This window comes from Carcharodon carcharias, chromosome 6, assembly GCF_017639515.1.
Source record: "Carcharodon carcharias isolate sCarCar2 chromosome 6, sCarCar2.pri, whole genome shotgun sequence".
Taxonomy (NCBI): domain Eukaryota; kingdom Metazoa; phylum Chordata; class Chondrichthyes; order Lamniformes; family Lamnidae; genus Carcharodon; species Carcharodon carcharias.
Genome location: NC_054472.1, coordinates 69,079,379 through 69,095,319, shown reverse-complemented (window position 1 = coordinate 69,095,319; position 15,941 = coordinate 69,079,379). Strand labels below are relative to the sequence as shown.

General features: G+C 44.9%; 1 protein-coding gene across 6 annotated transcripts in view; it reads left to right on the top strand.

Annotated features, from left to right (window-relative positions):
* rbbp8 (retinoblastoma binding protein 8) overlaps positions 1-15,941 on the top strand; it is a 155,035-nt gene that overhangs the window by 94,664 nt on the left and 44,430 nt on the right. For all 6 annotated transcript variants that reach the window (XM_041189791.1, XM_041189790.1, XM_041189789.1 and 3 more), the window contains one exon: positions 2,444-2,486. In XM_041189791.1, the coding sequence (XP_041045725.1) occupies positions 2,444-2,486 (43 nt within the window). The remainder of the gene's footprint in view (positions 1-2,443; positions 2,487-15,941) is intronic.

The window sequence follows — 15,941 nt, the reverse complement described above, 5'->3', positions numbered from 1 at the left end:
TCCCAACTTTTCCTGATTACAGCAAAATTCACTTTCAATAAGCAGAGCCACATATGCTATGATCACAAGCTTGCAGCCTAATGCATGTTGTGCACCTGGATAGTGTGCCACGGGATTAATTATTCTTTTACGGAGTGCTTTTATATCTGAAATTACATGGGCTACTTAATTATAGAAAACAGCATGCTATCATGCTATTAATGAATGTTTTTTGGAATGGAGGAAGGTTTATGGTAGAGCTCCATAGGGTCAGTGTTAGGACCCCTGCTTTTCCTGATTTAATAAATGACCTAGACCTTAGTGTACAGGACACTATTTCAAAAGTTGTGGATGGTACAAAACTTGAAAGTATTGTGAACTGTGAGGAGTGCAGCTTGGGACTTCAAAAGGATATAGACAGATTGGTGGAATGGGCAGACAAGTGGCAGATGAAATTCAATGTAGAGAAATGTGAAGTGATTAATTTTGGTAGCACAAACATAGAGAGACAATATCAAATAAAGGGCACAACTTCAAAGGATGTGCAGGAGCAGAGGGACCTGGGTTTATATATACGTTAATCATTGAAAGTGCAGGACAGGATAAGAGAGTGGTCAATAAAGTATACAGCATCCTGGGCTTTATTAATAGGGACTTAGAGTACAAAAGCAAGAAAGTTATGTTAAACCTGTAGAGAACACGAGTTTGGCCTCAACTAAAGTATTGCGTCCAGTTCTGGGCACCACACTTTAGGAAGGATGCGAAAGCATTAAAAAGAGTACAGAAAAGATTCATGAAAACTGTTTCAGGCATGAGGAACTTCAGTTACATTGAGCGTAGAAATTAGGGCTGGTTTCCTTGGAGAAGAGAAGGTTGAGAAAAGATTTGATAGAAGTATTTAAAATCATGAGGGGTCTGAACAGAGTAGATAAGGAAAATCTGTTTCCATTGGTGGAAGGATCAAGAACAAATGGGTACAGATTTAAGGTAATTGGCACCTGAAACATTGATGACATGAGGAAAAACCTTTGTCATGCAGCGAGTGGTTAGGATTTGGATGCACTGCCAGAGTGTGCTGGAGGGAGGTTCAATCGAGACATTCAAGAGGAAGTTGGATTATTATCTGAAAAGGAAGAATGTGCAGGGTTATGGAGAGAAGGTGAATGTGTGACATGAGTGAATTGCTCCTTTGGAGAGCCAGTACAGACATGGTGGGCTGAATGGTCGCCTCATGTTCTGTAACCATTCTGTGATTCTGATCACGCCCCCTTCATTTATAACCACACTGAAGCAAAATGACAACCGATACAAATGCTTAATTTACATAATATTTTAAACTACTTTGAATATCATAAAAGAGTCTGAAATGTTCGTTCTGGAAAATACCAGCAACCAAGTTATGCCTCAGGCTGCTAAATGCATTCTGGCTGCCAGGAGAGGGACCTGAGTTATACATGTGCAGAGTGCTGCTCCAGGGTAAGTAAATGTTTGATGTTTTCAGTGTGGCAGGAGCCACTGATATAAACTACTCACTTGCTATGTGACTTAAAAAAGAGTCCGAACATGTGTGGTATAAACAAACCACCAACTTGTGCAAATGCTCAATGGCCATTCTGATTCTATTACGATTGATAACAAATTACTTAATTTGTATTCTTGCATTAAAAATTGTTCATCTCCTCCCTGGATAGGATGAGCAGGAGAATCTGAATGCAAGCATGTTAGCGATGAAAAACATTGCAACAGAGAATAACTATTTTCCTCTTGCACTGATCCATGTTCATATTTATTTCTAGTAAAGGGTTGGTTATTGTTCATCCAGATAACTAGATGAGAATAGCTGTTAAGACTGAATTAACTTTAAGCTAGCTACCAACAGCAGTTCGTTATTAAAACAGGATTAAAGTTTCGCTTATGGTGCTGATCATCTATTCTGTTGTGTTATTTGCCTTAACGCTATTGGTGCTATCCACTATTCAGACTGCTTACAACTTATTGGTAAAGTAACTCTATCAATGACCAGGTGTTTTTATGGTTTCAAAACTGTAAAATATTGACAACTAAGCAAATAAAGATGGAAATAAAGTGTTGGAGAAATGCATCAGGCCAGGCAGTGTTCTTGGATTCTACAGACAAATTAATATTTCTTCAAAATTGTTTTTGAAAAGCCACCTCATTAACTTATCTGTTCTTGCCATGGACGTTGACTGACCTGCTGCATTGCTCCAGCATTCTCCTATTTCATTCCAGATTTTCAGCATCTGCAGCATTTTGCTTTTATTAGCTTTTGCTCTGTGAATTCCTTCTAGTCTTTCAAATAATGAAGGAAAGGAATAGAGTTTCCATACCTTGTTGGGATTAGAGCATTTCTGCTTCCTGTCTCTTTTGGTCTTGATTACATTATTGTAATATTTTTTGTTGTTCCTTACGTCATCCTGAAACATGTAATTTTTTTTTCATGCAGTGCTGCAAGTGAAAATAACCAAGCTAAAGAAAGAGAGATGCTTGTAAGTATCTTAATTTTAACCTAAAGTAATTCTTGTTATAATAATGTACTAGATATGGTTGAAACTGTCCATCATGGTGGACCAAAAGATAAGCTAATGTGTAGGCGGCCACTAAATATAAACAACTATATAAAAAAGAAAATGTATTTCATTGACAAGGCAGCTGTTGTAAAGGTAATCAAACAAAGGCAATTAGCGTTATTTTATTATTACTGCACCTGCAATGTTTTTAACCTTTACTTAATAGTAATATCAACTTTAGAGGTCCATCATGACTTACATTGTCACCATCCATGGATGTGAGCCAGTTAATGTAGAGTTACTGTAGTTGACTGTTGCATAGCAGTTGTCAATATTTCAGCTTGACTGTTCTCCATCATGAATTTTTTCAGTGACTTGGCACAGTCAAGCTGCTCACAATTTGTTCATGGTCACTACATTAGTTCCTTAATTATGTGGTTGTCCAATGAGGTCCTAGTTCACCAATTGAAGGTCAAAACTGCAGAATCAAAGTTTCTGTACAAATCTGCTGACCCAGCAAGTGACATTAAGGTGCCCATTGAGGTTCGCATCCAAAACATTATTATCTGTGTTAATCTTGGGAAGCGGTGGCAGGAAAAGGAACCAATGTCTTGATCTAACATTTTTGAAGTTGTTCATTGGGAAGAACTCAACTGTGATGTTAAAAAGTTAAACTTTTTCAATTGTAATTTTGCATTTCTGGCCAATCACTTCTGAAATTCCTCAGGCCATTTTGCTTGATTCATGGGGCAGCATTTTCAGGTCGGTGGGCGGGCACGATCGGCAGGCCTGGGATCGGCTGGGAAACCGGCCACTGCCCACAACCGTGGTTTCACACTGGCAGGCTAATTAAGGCCCACCCAGCGTGAAACATGGCTCCCCTGTGGGTGGGCGGGGCCGGGTGCCTGTCAGCCGCTGGGTCCAATGGTGGCCCAGGGGGCAGTTGAAAAATGGCACAGGCAGTCCCTTGAAGGCTGCCCTTGAAGAACATCTGTGTTTTCAATGTTCAAGTTATGGAGTCAAGTGCGACTGTATGCGGCGATGTGGGGGGGTGGGGTGGTGCATGTTGGCTGGGAGCTCGTTCCCAGTTTTCAGATGAGTGCCTCGTGGTCCTCCTGGAGGAGGTGGCTGCCAGGAGGGACACCCTTGTCCTCAGAGATGGGAGGAGGAGGCCACAGCACCTTAAAGAGGGCAAAGGAAGTGGTTGCAGCGCTGGTTAGCAGCCATGATGTGGTGCAGCACCCATGGGTGCAGGGCCTGAAGAGGTTCAATGACCTATTGCGCTCAGGAAGGGTGAGTACCATGTTGTCATGGATCAGTGTACAGAAGTGTTTAGGTGTAGCTGTCCCTCTGAGGACCTCAGGGGTGCTAGAGTCTGAATGCCAACTGTCAATAACACCAGAGCTGGCCAAGGGGGTGAGCCCTGGCTGCTTGGACTTGAGTGCCTTGTGGCTCGAGGGCCACGACTTGGATGTTCCTCAGCTGGGGTTGGCCAGGCTGCAGTGGTGTTGCAGGTAGCGAGTGGACAATCAATGCACCTCTGTCCTTTCAGGAGAAGACGAGTCATAACCAATCACAGAGGCCACGTACAAGTGGAAGCCCGCTCAATCTGCTGCTGCTGAGCAGATTCGAACAGGACACCCTTGAGCTCGGTTTATATCAGACGAAGGTAAGAGTGCAGTGCAGAGGTGAGAGTTTTGGATTGTGCAACCATTCTGTTGTAGCCTCTTCATTGATGGGAGGCTCAAACCTGGAGTCCCCATTAATCATTGAAAGATGATAGCACCATGATGCAGCTCTCCATTGTCTCACCAGGGTGCCTGGCATGCACAGTGACAATGTGATAACTTTAACTAATGAAATGTCCTTGTTCTCCCTTAGATTTGCCAGCACGCACTCGCTCTCTGGACCTCAAAGGGCCATCCCTGATGCTGGAGGACCATCGGGCATCATTTGCACTTGCGTCACACCAACTCTCTGAACCAGGCACCAGCGCAGTTACCAGCACCTCAGTGAGCATTAGATCAGCGGCAAGAATGTTGGTGCATGTTGGTGAGGGCATTTCACACTTGCTTGAGGTGCAGGTGGCGGCAGAGTGTGCCCAGGGCACCATCAGTCAGAGGACTGCTGGGGACCAGGACGATACTGAGTCAAACAGATGATGAGCCTCTGGAGTCGTCCATTAGGCAGCAGATGCTGCATGTCCAGTGGGATGTGCGGGAGGATCTGGTAGAGATCCTTGAGGGTCTGCATGCCATGAACTCCGTTGTGGAGGAGTCCGTGTGGAGCATGAGCATTGCATTGACCCTCATGGCGACTCTTGTGGAGAGGCATCTCCAGGGACAGAATGAAGGTTTTCTGGGATTGAGCTCAGACCTGCAAGCCCTCACACGGGCAATGGCTTCAGGTGGTCAGTGCCAGTGTGGGTGATGGTTGAGGCACCCAGTATCCCAGCAAAGTGCCCATCCATCAATGGTGAGCAGGAAGGTCATGTTAGCGCACAAGCTGCTTGTCATCTGTGTGAGCTCCTCTCAGGGCACTCTAAATGATGGCAGCAGCCCCTCCGCCAGTGACCGTCGCATCTGATGAGGCTGCGATGACTGGAGAATTGCCAGGTGTGGCACTGGCTGCTTCTTCCCCCCCCCCAGCAGGGCCAGCACAGGCTTCACTGGCCAGAGGACGACTGCCAAGGTCATCAAGGCCAACACGACAGCAGAGTCAGCAGGCTGTCTCCAATGCTGGTGCCGGGGCGGGGGGGTGGGGGGGGTTGCATGGGGCACCAAGACGTTGCACTTGGAAAGGTAAATTAAAAGCACTATGAGCACAAAAGGGACAGTTCATGGGTGATTGCCAGAGATCAGCTCCGACTGTGTCGGTGGACACCCCATGCCCGTGGCTCTGAAGGTCACAGTGGCCCTCAACTTCTATGCCTCAGGCTCTTTCCAGGGCTCAGTGGGGGCTGTGTGGAGTCTCCCAATCAGCTGTCCATGTTTGCATGAAGCTGGTGAAAGAAGCTGTGTTCAGGCAGGTACTGACCTTTACTTTTTACCGTATGGATGAGGCCAGCCAGGCTAAGCGAGCCAAATGCTTTGTAGCGATTACTGGTTCCAAAGCGTCCAGGGTGCTTTATATGCCTGCTGAACATCAACACCAGTAATGGTAATGTCATTGAATGCGTAATAAGACAATAACATTAAATTTGCTTTGATTCTAATGGCCTGAGTATGCTTCGCCTCTTTTGTTTCTGGTGCAGTGTACACCAGTATGTAGTGTTGGACGTGAGTGACTGGATACTTTATTGTACAGGCATTGAGTGGACTTTGGGTGTAAATGAGAGAGTCATTTCAGACATCAGGGATGGAGGTGGCAGCCCTGGCATGAGGAGGGGACAGATCTTTGGTAGCCTAGCTGAAGGAACATTGGATCAAAGAGTCCTTGGTGTACCTGCTTCCCTAGAGGTTACCAAGGTCTGGCTCCATGCCCTCAGCATTCTCCTTACTGTGCCCCTGACTCAATACTGGATTCATCATCTGTGGCCTGTGCAGCTGCGTCAAAATCCTCTTCCTAGTGGGTCCCCTCTTGCCAGTGCCAGATTCTGGAGAGTACAGCATGCAACTACTATCAGTGACGCCCTGCCCTGGGGGATATTGCAGTGCACCCCCTGAATGAACCAGGCATTGGAAGCCCATCTTGAGAAGACCTGTGGTCCTCTGTACCACAGCCCTTGTGGAGGCATGACTCCTATTATCCCGCTGCTCTGCCTTTGTTCGAGGTTGGCGGAGAGACGTTACAAGCCACCTGTTAAACGGATAGTCCTTGTCACCCAGCAGCCATCCACCCAGTCAGGCTGGAGCACTGATGAGTCTCAGCACCTGGGAATGTCTCAGGACATGGGAGCTGTCAAGGGTACCTTGCACAGACTTGCAGAATTTGCATCCTATGGTCACACACTTTCTGCACGTTCATGGAGTGGAAGCCCTTCCTGTTGACGAAGGCTCCTGGCTCACCCGCTGGCACCTTGATGGCCACATGTGTACAGTCTATTGCACCCTGAACGCAGGGGAACCCAACAATCGCTGCAAAGCTTCTGGCTCGTTCAGCATGCCTGGCCTCGTCCATATGGTAAAAATAAAGGTCAATACCCACCTGAACAGAGCTTCTGTCACCAGCTTTAGCAAACATGGGAAACTCCACGCACAGCCCCCACTGACCCCTGGAAAGAGCTGGAGGCGTAGAAGTTGAGGGCCACTGTGACTTTCAGAGCCACTGACATGGGGTGACCACCCACACAGTCAGAGCTGATCTTTGGCCTAATCATCTGACAAATGGACATCATCCTCTCCCTTGAGAAGCAGAGCCTCCTTCAACATTGCATCTCAGACATATTGAGGTAGCTGGATCGCTACCTGTAAACCCTGGCAGCAGGATAGTGGTGTCTTCTGCGGCCCCTTCCGCCTTGGACTTCCTGCTGGCCCTGTGCCCCTTGTGCCTGCACCTCTCCTCCCACAGGTCCCTCCCCTGGAAGCTGCATTGGGGCACCTGGCCTCCTGTCCCTTCTGCCCCTCTGTTCCTCCTCAGAGGAGGTGTCACTGCGGAGACCACAATCTTCATTACCAGGGTAACATAAGGCTGACTGATACCTGGAAGGGAGAAGGGTCCACATGGCTTGATCCTCCGGGGGCCTTGGAGACACCAGTAAGTCCTGAAATGAAGCCTGGAAATGCTAACAATGAAGCCCCGAACAAAGATGAAGCTGCCAATTACCAGCAAGCAACCAGCAGCAAACTCTCTCCAAAACTCCTCACTGCTCTCACTGGCAACGCTGCTGACCCTTTTTATTCTGCCCTTGGATGAGGTTTAGCAAATTTTCGGCTGCCTGCCTACCTGTTTTGCACATGCTACGAGTGCGAAATCGCACAGGCAATGTAAAATGCTTTTCAATGTAAAATTAATTGCCTTTTTAATGGCTTTAATTGGCCTCGTAGTTGATGGCAGGTGCGACTCTGACTTCGGCGCATGCCTGCCGACCGAAATATTGTGCGAGTGCATGATGATGTTGGGACACTCACCCAGTGCCATCATGCCCTATTTTATGCTCGAGTGGGTCAGACGCATGCCGGTCCATTCAACAAAAAATACTGCCCATGGTTTGCAGTTTGAGAGATTCAATGTCAGAATTTGTTGGGCCCAGATTTTTGAAGGAGTTTCTTCTTTTCAGTGATGGCTTTTCCCTTTTTACCTCTTGTATTTTTACAAAGAACTCTGACTTACGAGTAAACCTTGTTTTTTTTTTCCCTGTCTTTGTAATATTGCCCCTAAAAGGCCAGTCTTTTATTCGGTATTTTCTTTTCTAATATACTCGTTTTGAACATGTTCAAGGCATCATGACTATTGACATGCTACTGCTATCTGTGCTAAATCTAATATGTCACCACTCCAATGAATGGAGCAATGATGCGTTTTTATAAAGTAGTAAACAGTTGCTCGAAGTTTAGAATTCGAGTGTTTTATTGAGCTAATTTCTTGCATTATATGAAAGCAAAATACTGTGGATGCTGGAGATCTGAAATAAAAGCAGTGCTGGGAAAACTCAGCTGCTCTGGCAGCATCTGTGGAGAGAGAAAAACAGCATTAACTTGAGTTTTTCCAGCCCTTGATGTAAGAAAAGTAATAAAAATGGTTGCTTTAACAAAAGAGTTATTCTTTGACTCTCTGTGAATTGGAAACATTTCTAAGACAATACTTTGTTGTTCTCCTTGTCTAAATATCAAGGCTTTAAATAACTTTACAAAAACTGAACACATCTTATTCTTGTACGTCATTCGTTAGAATTTCATCTTGTCTTAATTCGTTGTTAGCATAGTGATTAAGATCTAGCCTGCCATATGGGAGACCAAGGTTCAATTCTCTGGAGAGGGATTATTATACTCATGGAATTGAAGGCAAATTATTGACCTGGTTAGGAAATTAGCTGAGTTGTGGGTGACAGTGTTATGATTAAAGTCCAGGTACTCTAATTGGCATGATGTAATTAATGATGTGCTGTAAGTATCTGTGTCTGGGCCTCAACTGTTCAACATAATTATTAATGACTTAAATGATGGGATAGAAAACCACATGTCCAAGTTTAACAATGATGCAAAGATAGCTGGTTTTGTAAGCAATGTAGATGGAAGCATAAAATTACAAAGATATTAATAGATTAAGTGTATGGATAAATCTGTGACAAATAGATTTCAGTGTAGACAAATGTGGGGACATGTATGTTGGACTTAAAAGAATAGAACAGAGTACTTTCTCAATGGTGCAAAACTATAAACAGTGGAGGTCCAAAGAGATTTGGAAGTCCAGGTACACATCAGTAAAATGTCATGAACAGGTGCAGAAAAAATGAAAACCTCAGGAAGGATCTTTTGGCTTTGGAGGAATACAGCTGAGATTTACCAGAATGATACCTGGGTGCAAAGTTTTAAAATACTATGATAGGTAGGCCCTTTTGGATTGACAGCAGCATCCTTTTAGTGGCGAATACCACTCGTGTTGCTATTGGATAGTAACAGTGTGAAATAGCTAGCTTCACCTGTTGCTCAAATTTTTAAGATACTTGACCTTCCAAGGTAATCTGAGGTAGCCTGGGCACTTTTCCGGCCTGAAAGTGACAGCCTTAGGCCCATTCATGAGTTTGTGTGATATATAGCGCGAAATGGCCTGATCAGGGTTAGCCATTATCTCTACCATGGTCTACCGCAAGCCTACCTTCACTGATCAGTATACACGTTGGGATTCTTACAGCTCCAAATGCTTCAAGATTGGTCCTATCAGCCAACTTGTAAATAGGGCCCAACCTATTTGTTCACCATACAAGCTTGATGCTGAAATAGGGCGCAGGGTGTGGTGCATTTGCATGTACTGAAAGTTACATATATTAATACACAGGGCCCTGTCCTTTGCTTACAGAACACGAACGCACATTGCGCCTGTTTCAGGTAAACAAAGTAACTGACAGCCATTCGCTGACTCTTTCTTCAGGACAATGCCTTGACCAGTCAGAGTCTAACTGCCTGTTTTAAATTTAACAAACAATGCTTGGCAGTTAACTGTCAGTCACTGTTACTGGTGGATTCTCCATGGCATTGCCTCTAACGATCATATTCCACTTGTCAACCAATCAGCACTCTCTGCTCATACAGCATAACTTGTTGTTTTCCCCCTTATATTGGTATTCTTATGAGGTGTCCTGATGAGTGCAAGATGAAAAGCTTTGACATGTCTCTTTTTTTCAATAGATAAATTAGTGTTTTGGTTTGTAGAATTTGATGGACTCTGGCTTATTTATCAAATAAATATCAAGCATAACAGTACTTCTGCCTCTCGGAAAGCAGCCATTTTCAAAGTGAGTGAGTCTAATGGAGTGAAACTTCAAATTCTTGCTCAACTGCTTCATAATCTCTTTCAATAGATTATCTCAGGTCAAAGATTCACAATTGTGTCACTTCAGCTAACCTGGATAAAAGTTGTACCAGCTGGGTTAGAGTTGGCTGCCAAAGAGGAAAGAATAAAAAAAAGTCTGTTTAGGGGTAATTTCCAGATGCCTTTGAATTCCTTAAACATTTTGGTATTGAAACTCCTAATAAATTTAAGGATTCAAATGTCTTATGCAGTGCTGATGCTCATCATCTTACTGAGGTAATTGGCTACATTAAACTTAGTTTTTTTATATACATCCCTCTTAGTTATCATCTCTTGTCCACTGTAGGGATTTAGCCACTTCTCGAAAGTGATCTCTTAAATTTTGATTTGGTCAAACAGAATAGAATTGAGATGCCTTTCTGATGTGTTGCATAAAGCCCAGAACCTGCTCGTAGGGCCAGTTCATTTACTCTCAATTTTAAGTGCTGTGTTCCCAGCATTGAATTTTCCCAGCTTCTAGAGCCAGACTTTGCTGAGACTGTAATATTTAGGCGCATTTTATACCTGTTATATTTGCCAGGGACAATTTGAATACCTTCAAGTAGACCTTGCCAGCCTTATTCCGGAAAATGTTTCCCTTCTCATTGTAGAGGACAGACAAGCTTTTGCACAAGTTGCGACAATTGTTCAGTTCCCAGGCAGTCATAGAGTGAACAAACCATGCCAGAGATATGCAAATATCTGAAATACCTCTGGTAGTGGGTGGGTGGTGGTTGGGAAGAAAACTTCTCTCCCAGCAAAAAAATTCAGCTGCTTCCATTTGACTCCAGGAAAGAAAGGGAAAAACGTACGCTATTTGAATTCACCTGTGTGTGATCTTCATTAAACCCACCCAGAAACATAGGTTGGATTTAGTGGGATATTGCAATTCCCATCTGCCCCCTAGCTAAAATGTCAGGGAGGAGCCAGCCCACAATCCCAACTGTAGCTCCGCAGCGATTTAAAGCTTGGAGCAGCATTAAGTAGTTGGTGACAGGGCTTCTGCCCCTCTCTTGGGAGAAAGGTCTGCCTTAAGAGAGCTGCCAAACAATTGGATGGCCAGCAGTTCTGTAGTCCCTGTGGTGGCCATTGCTGGGACTACATGTAGTCCTAGCATACTGAGGACCCTGGACTCTGGTATGTGTGGGATTTTGGTGGTGCCAGGTTGGCAAGGGGACTTGATTCAAGAGGTGGGAGTGTTAAAGGGGTCAGATGATGTTGAGAGATGGCCTCTGATGAGCCCAGGGGCTCGCAAATGAGGCCCTGTTCTTTGCCAGAGAACAGACACTGCAGCTAAAGCTGCCAGACTTCCCAATTCCCATTAATTGGGCACTTAATGACCTCAATATGCCCAAGACAGGCAAGCCACCTGATGGCACCAATCCCCTGTTTTAGTGCGGTGGGACCAGAGGTGGGTGCATAGGTGGCGGGTATGGTGTCTGCTGGATTTTACCTGCCCCCCCGCCCCTCACCCCATCATTGAACCCACTGGTGGGGGAGTGAATAATCAGCCCAAAGCGTGCAACTGGCAGCGAGAGAAACTGTCAAGTTAGCTTCAGTTGTCAGATGAGGATTGATCTCCAGTATACATGTGCTGATCCAGTATAGACTTGTAATTATAGGAAATTGAAGTAATAGTGGAAAATTACTACTCCATCTGCTATTAGAGGCCTGCTGTTGCATGAAAGAATAAATAGATAATAAATAAATGGATAACAATGCAATGGTCTGTTGCAGAGCAAAATAAAAATTATTTAAATTGGACTTCCTAAGCAAAACACTCCAGCTATAATTATCAGAATAACAATAGCAAGACTTCAAAAAGCAGTTGCAAAGAAAACAGGCCGTTGCCTGTAGGATTCTGCTGACTATGATTCACTGTAGAAGAAGGAATCATGGAGATGTCAGGTATTGAAATGAAATGTCATATACAGACTTCAACCACCACTCATTGGGGCAGGGGGAAGAGGAGGAGAGAATCACTCCTGAGCTGTTGCAACCAAGCAATTTTGGACAGAAGTATATTTCAGTATGTAAATCTAAGCCCACAAAGGTTCACCACCCAGGCCTTTCAGTCACCCTCAACACTGCCCCCTACAAGAGTTTAAAGGCACAGGCCAGGTGAAAAAATTCAAATGACCCATCTTCACAACAGACAAATTCTGGGAAGTTCTGGGCCACTGTACCAAAATCAAAACCAGTTTATGAAAAAGGGGTTTATGATTGTTAAATATATCACATAGTGGAAGTGTGCCCCAACGTGTTTCTCTTGACTGGGATCTAGTTGACATTGGACAGCGTGACATACATTTTATTGCATCAGTTTGTCTGTACACTTGGAAAATCCAGACACAGGAAGCATGGAGAATTTTTGAGGTATGGAAATGACCCCATTTTTCCTAAGATGATAACAATGCAACTTTCTTTCTGGGGCCTCCTGTTAGCTGTAAATGGTTCTTTACCCTCATGTACTGTCCAGCCCCTTTTCTAAAGAGCCGCCATGATCATTTTGCCCTTGCAAACTAGTATCCCATTTGCAACCTCCCTTTCCTTTCCAAATTGAACTTATTTATTTTCATGAGGCAGCTGTTCTGTGCATCCTTTGGTACCTTATTTTATGGAGGCTTTCTGAAAACTGCATTCCAGTCTCTTTGTTCCAAATTAGGAATATCAGTGTAATATTTTTATTCATTCACAGGAGGTTGGCAAGACTCACATTTATTAGAACTAAAGGATGACAAGCCTCCAGGTCGTGATGGGCTTCATCCTAAGGCCTTAAAAGAAGTGGCCGCTGAGATGGTTTTGGCATTACTTTGCCAAAATTGCATAGAGTCTGGAAAAGTCCCTTCGGATTGGAAAGTAACAAATGTAATTCCTATTCAAGATAGGAGGGAGGCTGAAAGCAGGAACTAGAGGCCAGCTTTTTTTCATGGGGTATGAGCATTGCTGGCTAGGTCAGCATTTATTGCCCACCCCTAATTGCCCTTGAGAAGGGGGCGGTGAGCTGCCTTGAACTGCTGCAGTCACTGTGGTGTAGGTACACCTACAGTGTATTAGGGAGTGAGTTCCATGATTTAGACCTAGTGACAGTGATAAAATAGCGATATATTCCAAGTCAAGATGGTGAGTGGCTTGGAGGGGAACTTCCAGGTAGCGGTGTTCCCATGTGCCTGCTGCCCTAGTCCTTCTAGATGGTAGCAATCGTGGATTTGGAAGATGCTGCCTAAGGAGCCTTGGTGAGTTCCTGCAGTGCATCCTGTAGATGGTGTACACTATTGCAACTGTTCTTCATTGGTGGAGGGAGTGAATGTTCCTGGAAGGAGTGTCAATCAAGCAGGCTGCTTTGTCCTGGATGGTGTCAAGCTTCTTGAGTGTTGTTGGAGCTGCACTCATCCAAGCGAGTGGAGAGTATTCCATTACACCCCTGACTTATGCCTTGTAGATGGTAGACAGCCTTTGGGGAGTCAGGAGGTGAGTTACTCGTCACAGGGTTCCTTGCTTCTGATCTGCTCTTGGTAGCAACAGTATTTATATGGCTGGCTCAGTTCAGTTTCTGGTCAATGGTAAGCCCCCCAGGATGTTGATAGTGGGGGATTCAGCAATGGTAATGCCATTGAATGTCACGGAGCAAGGGTTAGATTCTCTCTTGTTGGACATGGTCGTTGTCTGGCACTTGTTTGGCACGAATGTCACTTGCCTCTTGTCTGCCTAGGCCTTGCTGCGTTTGGACATGGACTGCTTCAGAATCTGAGGAGTTGTGAATGGTGCAATCATCAGTGAACATCCCATTTCTGACCTTAATATGGAAGGAAGTTCATTGCTGAAGCAGCTGAAGTTGGTTGGGCCTAGGACATTACCCCGAGGAACTCCTGCATGATGTCCTGGAACTGAGATAACTGACCTCCAACAACCAGAATCATCATTCTTTGTGTTAGGTATGACTCTAGCTGGTGGAGAGTTTTTCCCCCTGATTCCTTTTGACTCCAGTTTTGCTAGGGCTCCTTGATGCCACATTTGGTAAAATGTTGCCTTGATGACAAGGGCAGTCACACTCACCTCACCTCTGGAGTTCAGCTGTTTTGTCCATGTTTGGGCCAAGGCTGTAATGAGGTTAGTGGCTAAGTGACCCTGGCGGAGCCCAAACTGGGCATCAGTGAGCAGGTTATTGCTAAGCACTGTTGATCACCCCTATCATCGCTTTACTAATTGAGAGTAGGCTGATCGGGTGGTAATTGGCTGAGTTTATTCGTCCTGTATGTTGTGTGCAGGACATACCTGGGCAATTTTCCACATTTCTGGGCAGATATCCGTGTTGTAGTTGTACTGGAACAGCTTGGCTATGGGCGCGGCAAGCTCTGGAGCATAAGTCTTCAGTACTATTGCTGGAATATTGTTAAGGCCCAAAGCCTTTGCAGCATCCAGTGCCTTCAGCCATTTCTTGACAACACGTAGAGTGAATCAAATTGTCTGAAGACTGGTATCTGTGATGCTGGGAACATCTGGAAGAGATCAAAATGGATCATCCACTCGGGACTTCTCACTGAAGATAGTTGCGAATGTTTCAGCGTTATCCTTTGCACTGATGTGCTGGGCTGCTCCATCATTGAGGATGGGGATATTTGTGGAACCTTCTCCTCCCAGTGAGTAGTTTAATTGTCCACTACCATTCACGATAGGATGTGGCAGGACCATGGAGCTTACATCTGATCTGTTGGTTGTGGGATCACTTAGCTCTGTCTGTCACTTGCTGCTTATGCTATTTAGCACGCAAGTACTTTGCTGTTATAGCTTCACCAGGTTGACACCTCATTTTTAGGTATGCCTGGTGCTGCTCCTGGCATGCCCTCCTGCACTCTTCGCTGAACCCGGGTTGATCCCCTGGCTTGATGGTAATGGTAGAGTGGGGGATATGCCAGGCCATGAGGTTACAGATTGTATTTGAGTACAGTTCTGCTGATGGCCAATGACTGTGTGCAGTGGTCACTCTTACGTAAACTGTCATGGACAGATGCATCTGTGGCAGCTAGGTCGAACTCCCAGGGCAACTTCCTCCCGACTGTTTACCACTTTGCCGCCACATCTGCTGCTGATGGCCTGGTGGGACAGGACATACCCAAAAATGATGATTCTGGCATCTGGGACATTATCTGTAAGATATGATTCTGTGAGGATGACCATGTCAGGCTGGTGCTTGACTAGTCTGAGAGACAGCTCTCCCAATCTTGACACCAGCCCAGAGATGTTAGTAAGGAGGACTTTGCAATGTCGACAGGGCTGAGTTTACCTTTGTTGGTTCCAGTGCTTAGGTTGATGATCCTGCTGGTTTAATTCCTTTTTTGAGCCTTTATACAACTGAGTGGTTTGCTAGGCTATTTCAGTGAGCATTTAAGAGTTGCTATGTAGGCCAGACCAGGTAGTGGTGACATTTTTCCTTCCCTGACAGGATATCAGTGAACCAGATTGTTTTTACAATCTGGTAAAAACATCCCGCCACCTGCTGTGGTGGGATTTGAACTTGTGTCCCCAGACCATTATCCTGGATCTCTGGATTACTAGTCAGCGATGATACTAGTTCGCCATCGCCACCTCTGTCTTATAAATTACACTGGTACACATGTATCCATTGGTGTTTAGAAGAATAAGAGGTGATCTTACACCCTTAAATAAGATCCTGAGCGGCCTTGAAAGGGTGGGTGCTGAAAGAATATTCCCCCTTTTGGAGTTACTAGAACTAGGGAACGCAGCTTAAAATTAGACGGAGATCAGGAGAACTTTTTTCTCTGTAGCTCTCTTCCCTAAAGAGCAGTGGAGGCAGGGTCACTGAACATTTTTAAGGCTGAGTTAGATTCTTGACGGACAAGGGAGTCGATGGGTGTAGACAGGAAAGTAAGGTCACAATCAGATGAGACATGATCTTATAAAATTGCGAGCAGGCATGAGAGGCCGAATGGCCTACTCCTCCTCCTAATTTATATGTTCATAAGT